Here is a 16,978-nt window from a genome sequence, read left to right on the forward strand (position 1 = left end):
AGTTTTATCCAAAGTGTCAAGATGAAGAGAAGATAAGAACTTGAAAAGTTACAATTTCAGATCAATGATCACTATCCTAACTACAACAATTATCTGAACATCTTTATCACTGCTTTGGAAAACTTGAAAGATCCTGCAACTATAGGTTGGTATAATTTAAATGGTTTCAAATAACTACATATACTTTCAACCCCTAATAGATGAAGAATAAAAAGCCTTGAAAATTATGTTGGGCAAATTATAAAAACCTAGCATTTTCATTCCAGATTCTTTCATTGTGAAGATTCAAGTAGCACAAATCGTGTTTGAAAAAACTTGAAATGTATATAAAATGCTGTCCACTGAATAAAAGAATCCAGTAATGAACCTGAAATGACATACGTATATTACATGAAAATGCCAGATGAAACAGGCATCTCGTAATAGCACCAAACTGGAATTGTTAAATTAAAGTACTTCAAGAACAAACAATATTTGCTTTAGTAACAAATTAGTGAAATTAGTCAACAGGTGAGAAGAGAATTTAAAGAAAATAAAAGAGAAGATGAATTTACTTATGAATTTGCATGGAGAGAATTCTTAATCTTGACACTAGGATAGTCTATTGTTATCCATTCATTTCATGATGACAACACAATTTCACTCTTGACCATGACAACTCTCATGATCTCACTTGCTGTCTACCAGGATAAATGATATTCCCCATTAACTTCATATAAAGTCTACTAATACAAATAATAGTCCTTTGTCCCTAAATAACTGGATCCTTTTCCAAGACATTGGCAGAAATACCTATCATACTGTGGTCATTTACCGAGTAAATAACTGAATCATACTGCCACATTTAACTGAAGTATGTTCCTAATGGCTACAAAATTACAGAACTGTCTGGAAAACATCTAGCAAGAAGTGAGACATCTTTGACTATGTATTTAGTATGGATGAAAATATGCAGAATAACTTAAAATGTTACCTAGTATTTTGTGACCATTAATATCCCAATAATAACACCTAGTATTTAATTACTTAGTCAAAAGACAGTGCCTTAATAAGTTTCAATATTGAATACTAAAAACCAATTATGCTAACCATGAGAAAGAAACTATTTACAATGCATTATTCTAGTTACAAAAATCCACTCTATTAAATTATGGCACAAGTTGGATAAATGGACGGGAAACTGTTTTAGAAAATGGACAGCTTACTCTCCAAAGAAACGTGACGGTAATTTACTGAAGGTAATCTCTATGCTATGCCAATAACCTGATTGACAAAACTGGTGGACGGATCGTTTTAGTCTACACAGGCACTTGACACATCTTACTGGAAGTGTCAATGAATTTCAGTTTCTAACATTCATGGACAAACTAATAGTTAATCATAAAACACCAACTTCAGTACATTATGAACAAAAGCATGTACTTAAGCCTTGTCCTTAATACCTCTGGCAATTATAACTATAAACTATGACTGTCACATATATTAACAATGGCTTTCTCAACACTTGCTTTTATTACTGATGTTGATCTTTAGTACCATTGTGGCTATTGTATTTTTAGTAGTTTACCAAGATTAAAGTCAGTGCTTCACAAGGGCCTTTAAGACTAGAGGCAATAGTGCAAATATAAAAGGCTTAATCTGGCTCTTGAAATATTGCTTTAGAACTGACATCGCTGCCAGAAGCACTGCGAGACCTCATTCCTGAGGTGATGAAAATTACTTAGTTGTGGGATTAAAACCTGACAATCATGAAGTTTAGAAATAGACAATTCTGCAACTTAACAAGAGGAACATCGACATGACATTATAACCAGATCCCCACTAAGTATACGTATTTGAAAATCTGGGAACCCACCCATAATTACTGCATTTAAGGCCTAGTAGAATTCTTATATTTTTCAACATAATGGTCAATAACAACTAAGAATTACTGATGTCATAATTCATTACTCTTTAACCTGTCTTGTTAGCTATGGTCAATATATAATGAAAACAGTGGGTGTTTTAAGTCTAACATCACTATATATGTAGTAGTTAAATAAATAACAGTATTTAGTAACCTACTAAATATTTTACCGAACCTGTTGTTATTCAGATCCTTTAGCAATAAAAAAACTCACTTGAAAACTTATAATTAATTATATGACTGTGAACTTATAACTAATTATCTGACTGTGCTACCTTTGGTCTTTTGTACTTGAGATGCACTTGACGAATAACATTTTACAATAAAAAAAAAGGTTACATGTTCACCCTCAATTAAAATTGCTACTCATCATCATCATTGCATAAATTTTCTGAATTCAGTATGTCTCAAATAATTCTACACTATGGTGAGAAGCAACCTAACCTGAAAACCCACCTTGCACATGATTTTTGAGTGAAGGACTAATAATATTTAGAAATATTCAGGGGAGATAGTGCCTGGTCCCTAAGAAACATTTTGCATGTTAATGATGTGATTAAAAAGGGTATTAAATAAGCGAAGGACTAGCGGCAACCAAAAGTGTAAAGGCACAGTAAGAGAGGTTAAATAGAGCAGAACCAAAGATAACACGGAGACCTATCTCCTTTAGAATAAGGAATGGATGTGAAAAATGTAGAGCAACAATTACCTGACAGCAGCAGTCAAGAATTTCCAACAAGGGATGACTAACCTATAAATATGCTGTTCCCACTTATTTTGCAATGGTTGTTTCCATATTTGCACTGAATAATTAATTGAAAGAGAAGGCTCCTCTCCTATAACTCTTAAGCTATTTTCATAGAAACTGTCACTATGAACCTCAAGTAAATGCTACTATATTCACCAAATTTTGACAACCCATATCTTACCTTCCATTTTCACTTACAGTTTTCACTACAACCCATTCATTACACAAATTGCATCAAATCTAATGTTAAAATTCTTTTTTGTACAGGAAAGCACTTTTTTGGCAGCATATGAGAAACAATATATAGTATTAACATTAAAGCTTAATACCACAATCTTAAAACACTACAAGTAAATGCATGGTACAAATACGTAAACAAGTGTTATGGTGCGTACAGATTATCAGCATACAAACAAAATCAATTCTAACTAAACATGATCCATGCAGGGAGAATAACTAAAGATTGTCAAATATACAAGCAACAAAAAAGATTCGAAGGGAAGGTGTATAAGCCTAAACCACCCAACATATCAAACATTTTCTATGTCTTCATCGATCAACTGCAAAGAAAAGAAAAAGGGAAAAAATCATGATAAAATGTAGTTCTCTGTTAGTAGGTTAGTAAAATAGAACTGAACTACCAAATGGTCTTCTTGAATACTGCATAAAGGGAAAATGCTGCATATCAAACCACGCAATTTTCTTTTTACATCAAAATGCTCAGGAATATTCGCAAACTACATATCATGGTTTATGTAAATTCAGAGAAATCAGTTTCTAAAAGATATAGAATAAGAAACCTCTTTCTTTCAACCAAAATGACATAACAGTTTAGGGCAAAACATCTCACACATTACAATTTTAAAACAAACAAAAACAACTTACTACTATTTACAAAGCTAATCAAATTTACAAAACTTTCAATTGTTCTAAAATAGAGAATTTTATCAGTTATTATTTTAGCTGACATATGATCTTTGACAGATCCGTTACAACAAAGTAAACACAGATCCAGTTACACATAAGTACATAATACAGTACTGTATATGTATCATGAAGTACTTCTACACCAAATAACTACTTTTCATTAAGTCTTGTACTGGTGTTTTCTTTAAAAGTTTGGAGTATGTAAACAATGACAACATCTAGTTTTTAGAGCAGCTTTCTAATAGTTCATTCTAAAAACTCATAAAAGAGCCTGAAGCTCTTCTTGTTAGCCCTACAAAATTACAAAACGCTTTTTTTTTTTTTTTTAATGTTTGGAGTATGTAAACAATGCAAACATCTAGTTTTTTAGAGCAGCTTTCTAATGGTTCATTCTAAAAAACTCATAAAAGAGCCTGAAGCTCTTCTTGTTAGCCCTACAAAATTACAAAACGCTTTTTTTTAAATGTTTGGAGTATGTAAACAATGACAACATCTAGTTTTTAGAGCAGCTTTCTAATAGTTCATTCTAAAAACTCATAAAAGAGCCTGAAGCTCTTCTTGTTAGCCCTACAAAATTACAAAACGCTTTTTTTTAAATGTTTGGAGTATGTAAACAATGAAAACATCTAGTTTTTAGAGCAGCTTTCTAATAGTTCATTCTAAAAACTCATAAAAGAGCCTGAAGCTCTTCTTGTTAGCCCTACAAAATTACAAAACGCTTGTAATCTGCTACAAAACAGAATATTAAAACATTATCTTCCAAAATTATTCTTTAACATAAAATCATACAATACACTAACAAAAACATATATAGAAAAATCCTATTACAAATCACAAGTCAAGTACCCTTAGCATTAACGAGGTAAAAATTCTTGATAACTCAAAATCTGAATAATCATTATTTCTTAATAATCACTGTTGCTTGTTTCTTAGCCTAATTTTTCTACCATAACACAAAATCCTGAAAGCAGTTGTGAAAACTGACTAGAGGACCTTATCACTTGCTACTAACAATCCTCAAATCTGATCAACGGCTGGGGAAGCAAACTTATATCTAAAATAAAAACAAGAGAGCTGTTATCTTTCAAAGCAAATAACAATTTACCTCATACCACAAAACCCAACACTAATAACTTACTTGGATGTCAGGAATGGACGCTGCTTCAACACTGAAGTGCCGTCTTTCAGGCTTGGGACTTCCCTTTGATGGAAATCTATGGTATATATAAAAAGACCAATTACAATACTGCATTGTCTTTTCCTGCCTAGAAACATATTAAGAGTAAATACATCATTATCTTAATGGGGCAAACCTCCCATTAATGTACAGTATATTAAAGCCAAGTCACAAAATTCCTCTTGCAAGTATAAAAATACTAGTATAATATGTATTACCTATGGTGCATACTATAACCATCTTTTTAAAAACCAATGTTAGCCAAGCTATCAATTACAAAATAGAAATACCATCAACAATGATGATTTCAAAATTATGTCATACTGAATCCTCCTCATGCTTTTGATAACTATACAGTTGAACCCCCGATATTCGTGGACTCAAGATTCACGGACTCGCCTATTCGCAGATTTTTCTATGGATCGTATATACCAATTATTATTGGAAAATTTGTATATTCGCTGTGTTTTAACTGAGAAATATTCAGAAATTACTGTATTTTCAAATAATTTTGGTGACTAAATGTACTTTTTGTGATACAACTATTAAAATACTCGAGTATAAACATTTATAGGCGTTTTTTGTGTTAACTATCAAAACAAGCAGTTCTAAACGTTGTTTTTAGAGGGGTTTTATGTATCTGCGGATTTTAGCCATTCGCAGGCGGGTGTGGTACCCATCCCCCGTGAATACGGGTGGTCCATTGTACATCTCTTGAGATTAATATATGTATTACTGCTTTGTGCTATACAAATTTTAAGAATTTCTTTGCAATACTAAAGTATAAGACTTTAGTACATTTGATAAAATTCTAACAATTTCAGTTAATTAGTGAATTAATTTGATCAAGCTTTTAAAAGTTACAAACACTCAATTTGTTATAGAATAAAATAAGTTTTTCACACCAACTCATCAATCATATACGTATAGTATCCCCCTATGTGGTCTTCAAATGTCTTCAGACACTGCAATCTTTGTCCAGAAGACAGAAAAAGATTGATGGTAGTACAGACCCTGTGCTATTTGGAGCCTCAGGTACCCAACAGTCACCCATCTCACTTTTTTATGGTCTAGAAAAGTGGCAGTGAAATCATTGAGGGAGAAATGAAGGACTTATTTTTTGGGTTATGAGTTTGTATGAAAAAGCTACATTTGTTTTATAATAACATTCAATTTGCTCCATCACACATCACTCTGCCCAAAAAGCAATTTAGCCAGTAAGACCACACTGCTGCATAACCCAGACACTTGCACAGCAAGGCAAGTGACCGATGGGTACCTGAAGCTTCAGGAAGTATGTACTTGTATTATGACAACACTAATCTTCCGTCAGTCAGACAAAAGATTGCAGTGAGTACATGTAAGCGATGGGCTAGTAATGAAACTAGTAACTTCTTCAAGTTAGTCTATGTATTTTTCAAGTCTCCAGTTACACTGCTTTCTTCCTCACACTTTCTCAGCAACTAACCTAGCTCTTGTCCCTTTGGATACATAACTTCAACTTTCTCATGCTCTAATTTCAGAATTAATTTTTTGTACTTACTTGAAAGAGAAACGGGACCCTCCCTGTTTACTAGGTGAAGAAGGAGTTACAGGAGGAGAGTCTTGTGCACCATCAGAATCTGCAGAGCTTTCCAAATTACTGTCCAACTCCAACATACTTTTAGAAGCTAATTCATTTGCCATTGCTATAGCCGAATCTAATGTCTTCGAGTCAGTTGCAGATATAGGCTTTACCTATAAACAAATACATTGGAACATTACAGCAAACACTATCTTGCTAAAAAAACCTCTTTATAAAATGAATAATAATAGTAGATTCATGCTAGTCAATAAAACCTAATACTCTTTAAGAGAATTCTATGTAATCACATAAAATACTACTCCACATATAAATCAAGAGAGGGTAGTTACGCTAAGGCAACATAAAAATGTTATAGCATCTCTGACTTCACATTACTGAAGCTTCAAATTCTAAATACCTTTACTGCATTGAATTTGTTCCCACTCAACTTAAAAAATTTAACAATGTTTATCGTTTGGCTAAATGACTCATGTTAACACAAATTCATCCACCATACTACATATATGCACAAAAGAAAAGTGTAGTGGCAAAAGGAAAAATTTTGAAACTCTCTCTTATACCTAAACTGAACTTTAAAGATAATAAGTAACAGATAGTTTCAGGTTTATATAATAATCATTATAGAATACTATTAAAACTAAGAACCTCAAAACAGATACTAACCACAGCCTGTTTCTTTTTAGAACTATCTTTGTTGGAGAACTTAGATGCCATTTCCTTGATTTCATTCTTAACATTGTGATTTTCGTTGTCCTCCAACAATGCCTGAGACTGCTGGTTAGGGCTCAAAGGAGGTAATGAAGCTGGAGCATCTAGTGATGAGGGTCCTGATGATGTAGATTTACCTAAAGCCTTGAAGACTTCATCCATTAAGCTTGGACCCAGATCAAATGAGCTACTCTTGAAGGGCTGTTGATGTATAAAATTACATTGGTGGATGTCATTAACAACTGATATAAACGCATACTAACATGTAATACTTAGAAATATGCAGCAAGTTGTATAGTTGTAAATGTCAAACTACTTTTATTATACATACCTCCATAGCAATACCTTTCACATGTTTGAGGAACTATCAATAATGTATCTGCAAAATTACAAACTACATGAGTTCCTCGTATTCTTTTACCTGCTGTGAAAATTCAGGATATTGCCTCACCTCAATCTTCGGTAATGGCTCATCCTCATCAGATATCTCATGATATTCATGATCTGTTTGACGTGAATTTGTTGGACTGTCAGGCTGGTCCTCACTTGCTGTATCTGACCAATTGTGATCTGCTGCAGGCCCAGATTTGCCTTTATCTCCCACCTAACAAGACATAAATGAATTTATGACTTTCAACAAATATGCTGATGCAGACAATATTCTACTAGAAGGCCTATTAACCTGTAGGTTATGAGTCTGTAATGACTCAGACTCCCCTGGCATTAAAATACATTTGAACAGAATTTACTAGCACTGAATATAGGTAGTCATTAATCTGCAGTTGTTTTCTATGAAAAAAAAAATTAGGCTTACTTCATAGTTTCATGATTAATTGCTTCAAAGTAAAGAAAACATTTTGGTCATGCCCATAAATAAATTGGACAAGTATATCACAATTTAATATACTAACTTATTATGTATTCACATGGTTTTTCATAACTAATACTATCTGCATCAGTACCTGTAACAGCAAAATTCAAACCTGTCTTAAAATTATGGCAGTAACAGCACAAAACACAAACATTACCTTCTTGAGTAAAGGCGCTCGATCTGACACATCTGAGCTGGCTCTTGTTAATGATGTGGACTGATCATGGTCATCAGAGGGTTTATATGGAGTCACTATCTGCTTTGGAAGTTGATTGTACTGTGGGATGAATTTTATATTATCAGAACTTGTACACTAAAAGGACAAAAACTACTACTGCTGCTAAGAGTGTCACTACTCAATAAAAACTTAATTTATTACATCCTGATAACTGAAATATTCACAGAAGGATAAATCTAGTCACTAAAATAAAATAACTGAAATATCATACACATCATTTGATGTATAAATGGCTAACACTAGATTGAAGACAAACAATAAATTACATTAATTCTAAAAGCTACATAATATGGAACTTAAAATAAAAAAGATTTACAAAATAGCAAGGGCTTAGATGAAAGCAATGTTCAAGGACATTTAAAGTGTATCTAATGCAGGGATATCAGAGGCCATACTTTGTCAAATATCTAAGACTGATGAAAGATCAAGGCAGTTCCTTGCTAATACATAACTAATAAAACAACATACGTACAACGATAAAAACTACTTATACACTATACTGTATACACAATGGGACACCACAAATATTAAAGGAAATACATGCTTAAAATCATGTTAGCTAATTTGACAGCATCAAAAGACTAAATTCCAGACTCTAACAGGATTGGATTAAAATATCTGCTCTCAAAGAGACACAACACACTTATACAGAACAATCAATTCAGGAGACCCTTATTGCTACAAACGAAAAATTAAAAGGTTTCACAGTATTAGAATTATTCATTTCCACATGAACGATCAATATAACTTAGCAGGCTGAAATAACACTATCAGATGTATGAAACATATGTTCTTAGGGTTTATTCATTCCAAACTGGAGGATTTAGATAATGAAGAAGGCTAGAAAAGTTATGAGAGTGGATAGAAAAAAAATAAGAGAAAGAAAGATCCTTAAAACAGTTGGACATACATGACTCCGTAGCTAATATGCAAAGCATGTTACAAAAATACATTATACAGGAGTTCTTAGTAAATCCACTTCATGCAATAAAAAAACTATCATCTCTTGTAAAATAAGGAAAAATCAAACTTACAGCAAAATTAGTAAAACCAAAATAAACATCTAGCTATATCATACCCAGCACCAAAATCCTATAGTCTGTGACTGACACATTAATTCCTAATTACTAAAAAAAAAACACACTTTGACCTTATCAAGACTTTTTTGTACAAATCTGCCATCTTGGACCTTATCTCCGAGGAAGGAGACATCCCCAAAGTATGCTCCATCCAGTCCAACATGTCCTGTATGCTTAAAGTCTCCCTGAGGCCCTGATATCATTTCTGGTCTCAGTCTCCGTCGTGATGAATAAGGATTTTTCCCATCTGTTGGGTAAAAATAACTGTTGCTTCAACGTCAGAACTTACTGCCAAGTTTTATCAAGTCCTACTTAAAATTTTACAAACTTATTATTTTCAACACTCTTGATAAGACCACAAAATTCAAAGGCCAAAGGCCCTTCTTTGCTCTGTGGTTTTATGTAACTGAATGAAGCCATGGGTGTTATTGCACACATTAAACATCCAGATATGACAGGAAAACACTGATTTTAATAATCTAATATCCTTCAATAGGACAGCCATTTACAAAATTAATGTTATTTGAACAGCCAATAGTATACACCCCCATATCCAGTGACATGGATAATAACACAAAGGAGAAAGAATCAAATCATACAAACCTCCTCTCTGGAAAGTTGACTTGTTGGATGGAATGTTGGTGCCTAAGTAAGTGACTGTGTTTGCAGGATTAAAAAGGCCAGTCTTCCCATTATTCAAAACACCTTTCCATAATGCAGGATTGTCAGGTACTGGTCTATTGGAATAAATTGCTTATTAAAATCAGTAATCACAAACTATTTTTGTGGAAGACAATTTTCTGAAATCACAAGTAAAATGAGAGAGAGAGAGGAGAGAGAGAGGGAGAGAGAGAGAGAGAGAGAGACGAGAGAGAGAGAGAAGAGCGAGAGAGATAGAGAGAGAGAGAGAGAGAGAGAGAGAGAGAGAGAGAGAGAGAGAGAGAGAAATTTGTTTAACCACAACACAGACCAAAAAATTTCAACTACCATAGGGATGACTCTGAAAGGTTGTTCTTATAAACTGAATAAAATTTGTTTTACCATTAGTATAAATTACAACTTTGTAAAAACTTTATTATCGGATATGATGAAAAATGTTGAAGATTCTGACAAAAATCTTGAGGGTCACTATCTCCAATACTTACCACTAGCTGCCACCTGAAATTTGGGAATCCACGCAAAATACGGTCCCACAATTATGTTGTACTACTATTGAACTGTCTACACAAAGGAATTGGGTCATGATGAGTGGTCATTAAGTAAGAGCAAGTTAAATCAGTAGTTCCAATTCTCAGGCAGCTTAACAACAATTCTACTTTGCTTTCTATTTGTAGTGAAGTCAGTCACAACCTACTGTGGGTTTATTTTCTTTTAGTTTTATACTAATCCTGAGAGAGAGAGAGAGAGAGGAGAGAGAGAGAAGATAGAGAGAGAGAAGAGAGAAGAGCGAGAGAGAGAGAGAGAGAGAGAGAGAGAGAGAGAGTAATATTTGCAGATAATTATAGATTAAACTATAAACCACATTATACATTTTCACCATTGTCACAAATAAAAAAACATTACTACCGTATATCCAAGAAAAAATACAGGGAACAAATATGAGTACTACTACATATTATAAGAAACAGTGACTGTTATGTAATGAAAAATTTCCTTCTGTACTTTTCCGTCAAAACTATATCCCCAACGTGACTCACCGTTTGTCAAGTACTGTGATAACATCGCCAACACAATACTGTAGCTTGTCTCTCTTACCCCCTGGTGTAGCAGGAGGATCATCAGAGTCCCGAACAATTTGCACCTGTTCAGGTTTACACTAAAAGATAAAATTAAATACATTAATATCTCATATTATAAAATATCTTCGAAGATAGTATTCAATTATTTCAAGACACAAAACACTACATAAGAATTCCATGCTTCTCCAGTAAATGTTCTGCCTTGGATATAGCACCTATGCTCAGATTGGGTTTTCACAAGTATACGTAGTATATAATAGCTTACAAAATCTAAAATCTCAAGTAACAAAAATAAAGTGAACATAAAACCATCGTAATTTTCAGAGGCTTATTGTTATAAAATATCACAGTACTCAATATAGTAATGACTTCTGGAACTACTATAGGCCAGTGCTTATATATAATACAATGATCAGCCCTCTTCTCCAAATTCAGCACTGGCAGCCATAGTAACATTAAAAAAATATTATAATTACCTCAGGAAGAATTTCCATTAGACCTGCAAACTTGGGTCTTTTTAAAGGATCATGCTGCCAGCACTTTAGCATGATTGAGTAGTATTCTTTTGGACATGCCTCAGGTTGCTCTAGCCTCTAGAAATAACAAAAACAAATCATACATTAACAAAAACACCTACCATTAAAATTTCCCACCCAGGTTGTAATAAAACTGCAAAAGGGATGGGTACTTGACTTACATTTTCGATAACTTTCATCTAAATGTGCCATTTATTAAAGGAAATATACAGTACAGTACTACATAACTACTGTATTACATATCTGAGTGATAAAACCTTTACAGCCAACCTGGTATGGAAGGCAATAAAATGCTTAAAATTTTCTTTGGTTACTGTTTATATCAGGAAAATCTATCCATCCAATACCATAAATTCTCATATCCGATAAGCAGTTGTGTGCACTTCACAGTAAATACAGTACGTACTCTGTACTATAATACAGGACTTACTTGGAAGTTAGGCTCATCAATGGCTTCCAGTATTTGCTGACCAGTTAATGCTGCCCACGGCTGAAAACCATAACTAAACATTTCCCATAAAGTTACGCCAAATGCCCAAACATCTGATGCAGAGGTAAACCTCAGGTAATTTATACATTCAGGAGCACACCTGTGAATAACAGAGGACGTATACAGTCATTAGTGGTTATGTAAAGTTATATATTGCTCTGTTATACAAAGCAAGCAACTTACATGCACAAATGTCAAAGATTATACGTAAATGTTTAAAGTGCAATTCAATCTCCTAACGTAAAAGATAATACATGTTTATAATGCAATATAATGTCACTGTATATCTCAAGTAGTTGATGTGACAAAAAATGTTGCTAGGATGAATACATATATAGAAACAATTCCATTTCAACCAGGATTTCCCCTAACACTAAATGTTCTTTACAATATGCAGCTGTACTGCTTTCTTCTTGTTTTTCATTCATTCGCTTTTGTTTCCTCCTACCTACTTGTCCAATTTCTTAAACTACCTTACTCCGATTTTCAACTCTCAATTAAATATAACCCCCAGACCTCCCATGGAGTTCTAAAAAGGTGACTCGGTGGTCTTCATAAACTACATAACATAATAATGATAACAACACAGCATGCCTTATTTAGCTTAGTGCAGGTTTCTTCAGCCACTAGCTGAGAAAGCTTTCTGCCTGTTATTTTTCATAATTGTTCTGCTCTATTACCTTTTGAATGTCCAACTTCATGAACTTTCTATTTTTCCAATTATCACTGAGTTGGCTTTATGGGATTCCAGCAATGTGACTTGGTATCATGGATTTTTAGTTTTATACTACAAGAAAGTGGTAGTGTGCTTTCGTTATTCAAAAGAAGAAACTTCAAATACCATTTCCCATCATAATAATAAATTGGTACATACTGTAAAACACTCAAGAGATCCTAAACTTTTAAAAAGTAGTTCCTCAAATCAATACTGAAGATAGTAACCTCCCTAAGGCACAGAATAACAGAAAAAAAGCAAACAAATATTTGAACACTTCAAACCTCTGAATAAAGACAAGACCGTCTCTTTTGTAATCCTACCATAAAACTAACAAAGAAACAAAAGTAGCAGAGTATGCAAGCAGCACTTACCAAGCTATTGGGAGCTTCAGGTTGACATTAAAATTAGTTTGGTAATAATCTTTTCCAACTCCTAAAGCTCGAGAAAGGCCAAAATCTGATATCTTGATCTTATTTTTTGAGAAAACCAGGATATTTCTTGCTGCAAGATCTCTGTAAAGACATGGAATACTTTAAATGAATGAGGAATACATTTTCAAATTCTTTCCTTCATTTATCATATTATTGCAATAAAATTTTTTGAGGTAATACCCTAGGTCTAGTGACCAAAACTGGTACTGTATAATACTCACATAAAATAATTTTCTCCTTCCCTATCATTCAAAGGTAGTCATAATTTTAGGAAAAATATATAGAGTAATACAACATACATATTAGTATATTGCTAACAGAGCATTCTCATGACTATTAAAGGTTATAAAATAGACATTTAACCTCCATTTTGCAAGTTTTAAGAGAATTTCAGTACTGTACAATGGTGTCATAACACATCAATGTTTCTAATACAACAATTTCTTATAGTCAACATATGTACATATAAGCTTATCTAATGCATATTTGAGTATGACACTAGTGATGAACAATTTATTCAAAACAATATAACAAACTCAAAATCATACCTGTGTATAAGACGTTTGCTTTCCAGGTACGACATGCCATCGCAGATTTGTATGGAGAAATGACAGAGGGAGGTGACAGGAAAGCTCACTCTCAAGGATGGTTCTTTTATGCACTCGAGCAATGAACGTAAAGGAGCAAGCTCTGTCACCTGTTCATGAGAAACAAGAAAAATATAGGGATAATCAAAGCAACGTACTGTACTGCCACAAAGTCTACAACATGCCATACATGAAAAGTACATAACTACTTCCAAATGATTAATGGAAAACATTGTAAAATAATCTACTATATACATAAACTGAGGAATGAAACAGACTGATGAATGAAAATTTTTTGAAACAATATACCACAAGATAACCATTAAAACAAATGCTGCAAGCATTAATAATAATAAGGCACTCCAGTACATGGTTGGCAGGCAACAGCCTTGTCTTTGATTACAAGATTTCTTTTATTTTCATCACATTTTCTACATAACATTTATACTTCTAACCTAAATGTCTCAATGCTATACTGACACAATTTACTTACCAACATTAATGCATTTGTATCTAGAACAACACCATAAAGTCGAACAATGTGTTCTGAGTCTATAGTATGCATAATGGCTGCCTCTTTCAAGAATTCCATGGGCTGTGTCTGCATTCTTTCTTTACTTAAACACTTGATTGCAACTTGTATCTAAAAAAAAAAAGGGAAAAATTAGATGTGGTTGATGAAGTTTCTCATACTCCACAAGTCTTCACCTGAATCTACAGACAATATATTTTCCTCATACATTGAAAAATGGACTGTAAGCTTGTATCTGCAAATTACTTTACATTAATACTTTACATATGCAAACACATTCTCTAAAAACTGGAATCTTACCGTTTCTATATTAACTGTAAGTTAATATGGCCAATTAATGTCACTTTTCACCATTAACCCTCTGTAAACTGCTTTTTATTGAAACATCATGTTTTCAAGATGTAAATAGGAAGTCTGACTTACTCGTTCCCCTTCTTCATTCGTCCAAACGCCTTGCTGGACAACACCAAATTCTCCGACACCCAACTCCTTATTGATGACGATGGCATCAGCAGGAATGATGTGCTTACTGGGAACTCGGACACTTGGTCGATCACCGGCTTCATCAGGGACCACCACTTCTGGAGATTCCAGACCATCTTTACGGGCTAACAAAATCTGGTGAGAGGGACACTATATAAATGTGTGATTTAAAAGCATCTTCGAAAACCAATTCGAAATAGTGAAAGGAAATGTAAACACAACTGCAAACATCACCAAAGGCTACTAGAAAATGGTGGTGGAAAGAGCAACACTAAATGTAGACTAAAATATATGATCAATAGCTAACACAAAATGATTGGAAAAGAAATAAAAGAATAGGGAACACAATAATAAGCAATTCTTCACATACATACAAAAAGGGGTAGCAAAAGAATAATAATAATAAAAGGGGTAGCAAAAGAATAATAATAATAAGACCTAGGACAAAATGAATCAGAGCACAATACATACTAAGCACAGAAACAAGATGGAAATTGTATGGGCTGACACAAACTATAAACAACTAATAAGCAGCAGCAATACCTGGTCAAAAACCGAAAAAGTTATTCTAACCACCATCATTCTTCTTGTCCAGTCCTCTCTACTCACTGATATATTTTCTGCTAAAAAAATGTAACCTTAAGTTAGACTCTTGTTTATCATTTGCATTTGGGAAGAGTAAGTCAAGGATTCTTCAATAAGAAATCATACCTTTTTAAACTTTGAGAGATATGTCTGAGGGCAATACTTGTGAAAGTACTTCTTGAGCCTCCGGACCTCAGGTTTTGACATACCCATGGCCTGTAGGTCTTCGTCTGCCACAAACTTTATTTGCCCTACATTTTGCACCTGAAATTGATTTAAAAAATATGATGATACCATTAAAATTCAGACTAATAATAAAAACAATAAAAATTCTGGATATTTTGTACTAATTCTCCTTCAAAATGACAAACATACAGAAAATGTAATTGCAGAACTTCATATGATGAGAGATTAATCAACATTAATATGTTGACAAATACACAAAGACCATACGTGGTTGCATGTAGAATGGAATATTGAATTTAGGCCACAAGCCAAGTGCTAGGACCTACGAGATCATTCAACACTGAAAGGGAAACTTGAGAGCAGAAATGTTTGAAAGGTATAAAAAGAAGAAAACCTTGCAGTTGAGCTATGAAACAATTGTGAGAAGAGCTTGGACAGCAAGATAGAAGAAAGAGAATATGAATGGAGGTGGAGTAAAAGGAATGAAGGGGGGTTGCAGGTAGGGGAGCCCAAAGAGCCGCTGCATAGAACCCTCTTAAGTAACGCTTACAGTGCACCACGTAAGGTGCACTGACGTGTATGCATGCACACACGTCACAATTATAGCTCACCTTCAGATCATTCTTGAAATTATTGAAATACTGTTGCAACTCAGCCTCCGTCAGGAACTCGTAGAGTCCCGGCCCTCGCTGAATGGACGTCATGGTTGACTCGCTTCCTGCCTATGGCTCCGACAGACAGACAGACAGGGGAGACAGGACTGCGTCTTTTTCCTAGGTGGCTTTGTCCTGCCAGAGGTACCTACCACCTTTCCATGGTGCTACCTGAGCGCCATTTCACTCCTGAAAGGATTTAATAATAATAATAATAATAATAATAATAATAATATAATAATAATAATAATAATAATAATAATAATATGAACAAGTAAATATGAAAAATAGATCAGATAAAATTATTTGGATGTTAAATTTTCTTAAAATGTTTAAAACATATTGGTAATTATCAAAGGAGAGAGAGAGAGAGAGAGAGAGAGAGAGAGAGAGAGAGAGAGAGAGAGAGAGAGAGAGAGATGCAAACTGACATTTTACCTCCACAGGGCAATCTAAGAGTGTTTGGGACATTTGCACGAATATAAACAATTAAACTTCTAAAAATAAAAAAAAGAGCTAACACAATTATCACTTCCACAAACTAGATGCGATCAGCATGTGCGCATATTAACTTTAGTCACCTTGAACACAATCCAACAAATACTTCTGGACAGAGAAACAATAAAAGTCATTTGCACAAATGACATACGTAATAAACATCTGCACAAGCGAAGAATAACATGCAATCTCCATTTAAACAAAGCTAATATCCTGAAACTATTATATCATAATTTGCATTAGATAAAAATGAGTAAACAAACACTCACCATATCCACAAACTACAAACAAGCAATCACAC

At 33.7% G+C, this 16,978-nt stretch overlaps 1 protein-coding gene across 6 annotated transcripts in view; it reads right to left on the reverse strand.

Annotated features, from left to right (window-relative positions):
- LOC135199451 (activated Cdc42 kinase-like) overlaps positions 1–16,978 on the reverse strand; it is a 28,247-nt gene that overhangs the window by 10,241 nt on the left and 1,028 nt on the right. For 2 of the 6 annotated variants that reach the window (XR_010311074.1, XM_064227513.1), the window contains exons 2-18: positions 16,138–16,368; positions 15,467–15,604; positions 14,696–14,890; positions 14,234–14,383; positions 13,702–13,850; positions 13,094–13,234; positions 11,945–12,104; positions 11,455–11,571; positions 10,937–11,055; positions 9,843–9,976; positions 9,311–9,486; positions 8,080–8,199; positions 7,473–7,655; positions 7,007–7,252; positions 6,302–6,495; positions 4,720–4,795; positions 3,191–3,214 (exon numbers count right to left, since the gene is read on the reverse strand). Coding sequence is in view for 5 of the 6 variants with exons in the window: in XM_064227513.1 (XP_064083583.1) it covers positions 3,191–3,214; positions 4,720–4,795; positions 6,302–6,495; positions 7,007–7,252; positions 7,473–7,655; positions 8,080–8,199; positions 9,311–9,486; positions 9,843–9,976; positions 10,937–11,055; positions 11,455–11,571; positions 11,945–12,104; positions 13,094–13,234; positions 13,702–13,850; positions 14,234–14,383; positions 14,696–14,890; positions 15,467–15,604; positions 16,138–16,230 (2,415 nt within the window). In the remaining variant the exon portion in view is untranslated. The remainder of the gene's footprint in view (positions 1–3,190; positions 3,215–4,719; positions 4,796–6,301; positions 6,496–7,006; positions 7,253–7,472; positions 7,656–8,079; positions 8,200–9,310; positions 9,487–9,842; positions 9,977–10,936; positions 11,056–11,454; positions 11,572–11,944; positions 12,105–13,093; positions 13,235–13,701; positions 13,851–14,233; positions 14,384–14,695; positions 14,891–15,466; positions 15,605–16,137; positions 16,369–16,978) is intronic. The other 4 variants (XM_064227541.1, XM_064227532.1, XM_064227551.1 and 1 more) reach the window with 4 other exon arrangements.

This window comes from Macrobrachium nipponense, chromosome 23 (assembly GCF_015104395.2).
Source record: "Macrobrachium nipponense isolate FS-2020 chromosome 23, ASM1510439v2, whole genome shotgun sequence".
In the NCBI taxonomy this organism is placed as follows: domain Eukaryota; kingdom Metazoa; phylum Arthropoda; class Malacostraca; order Decapoda; family Palaemonidae; genus Macrobrachium; species Macrobrachium nipponense.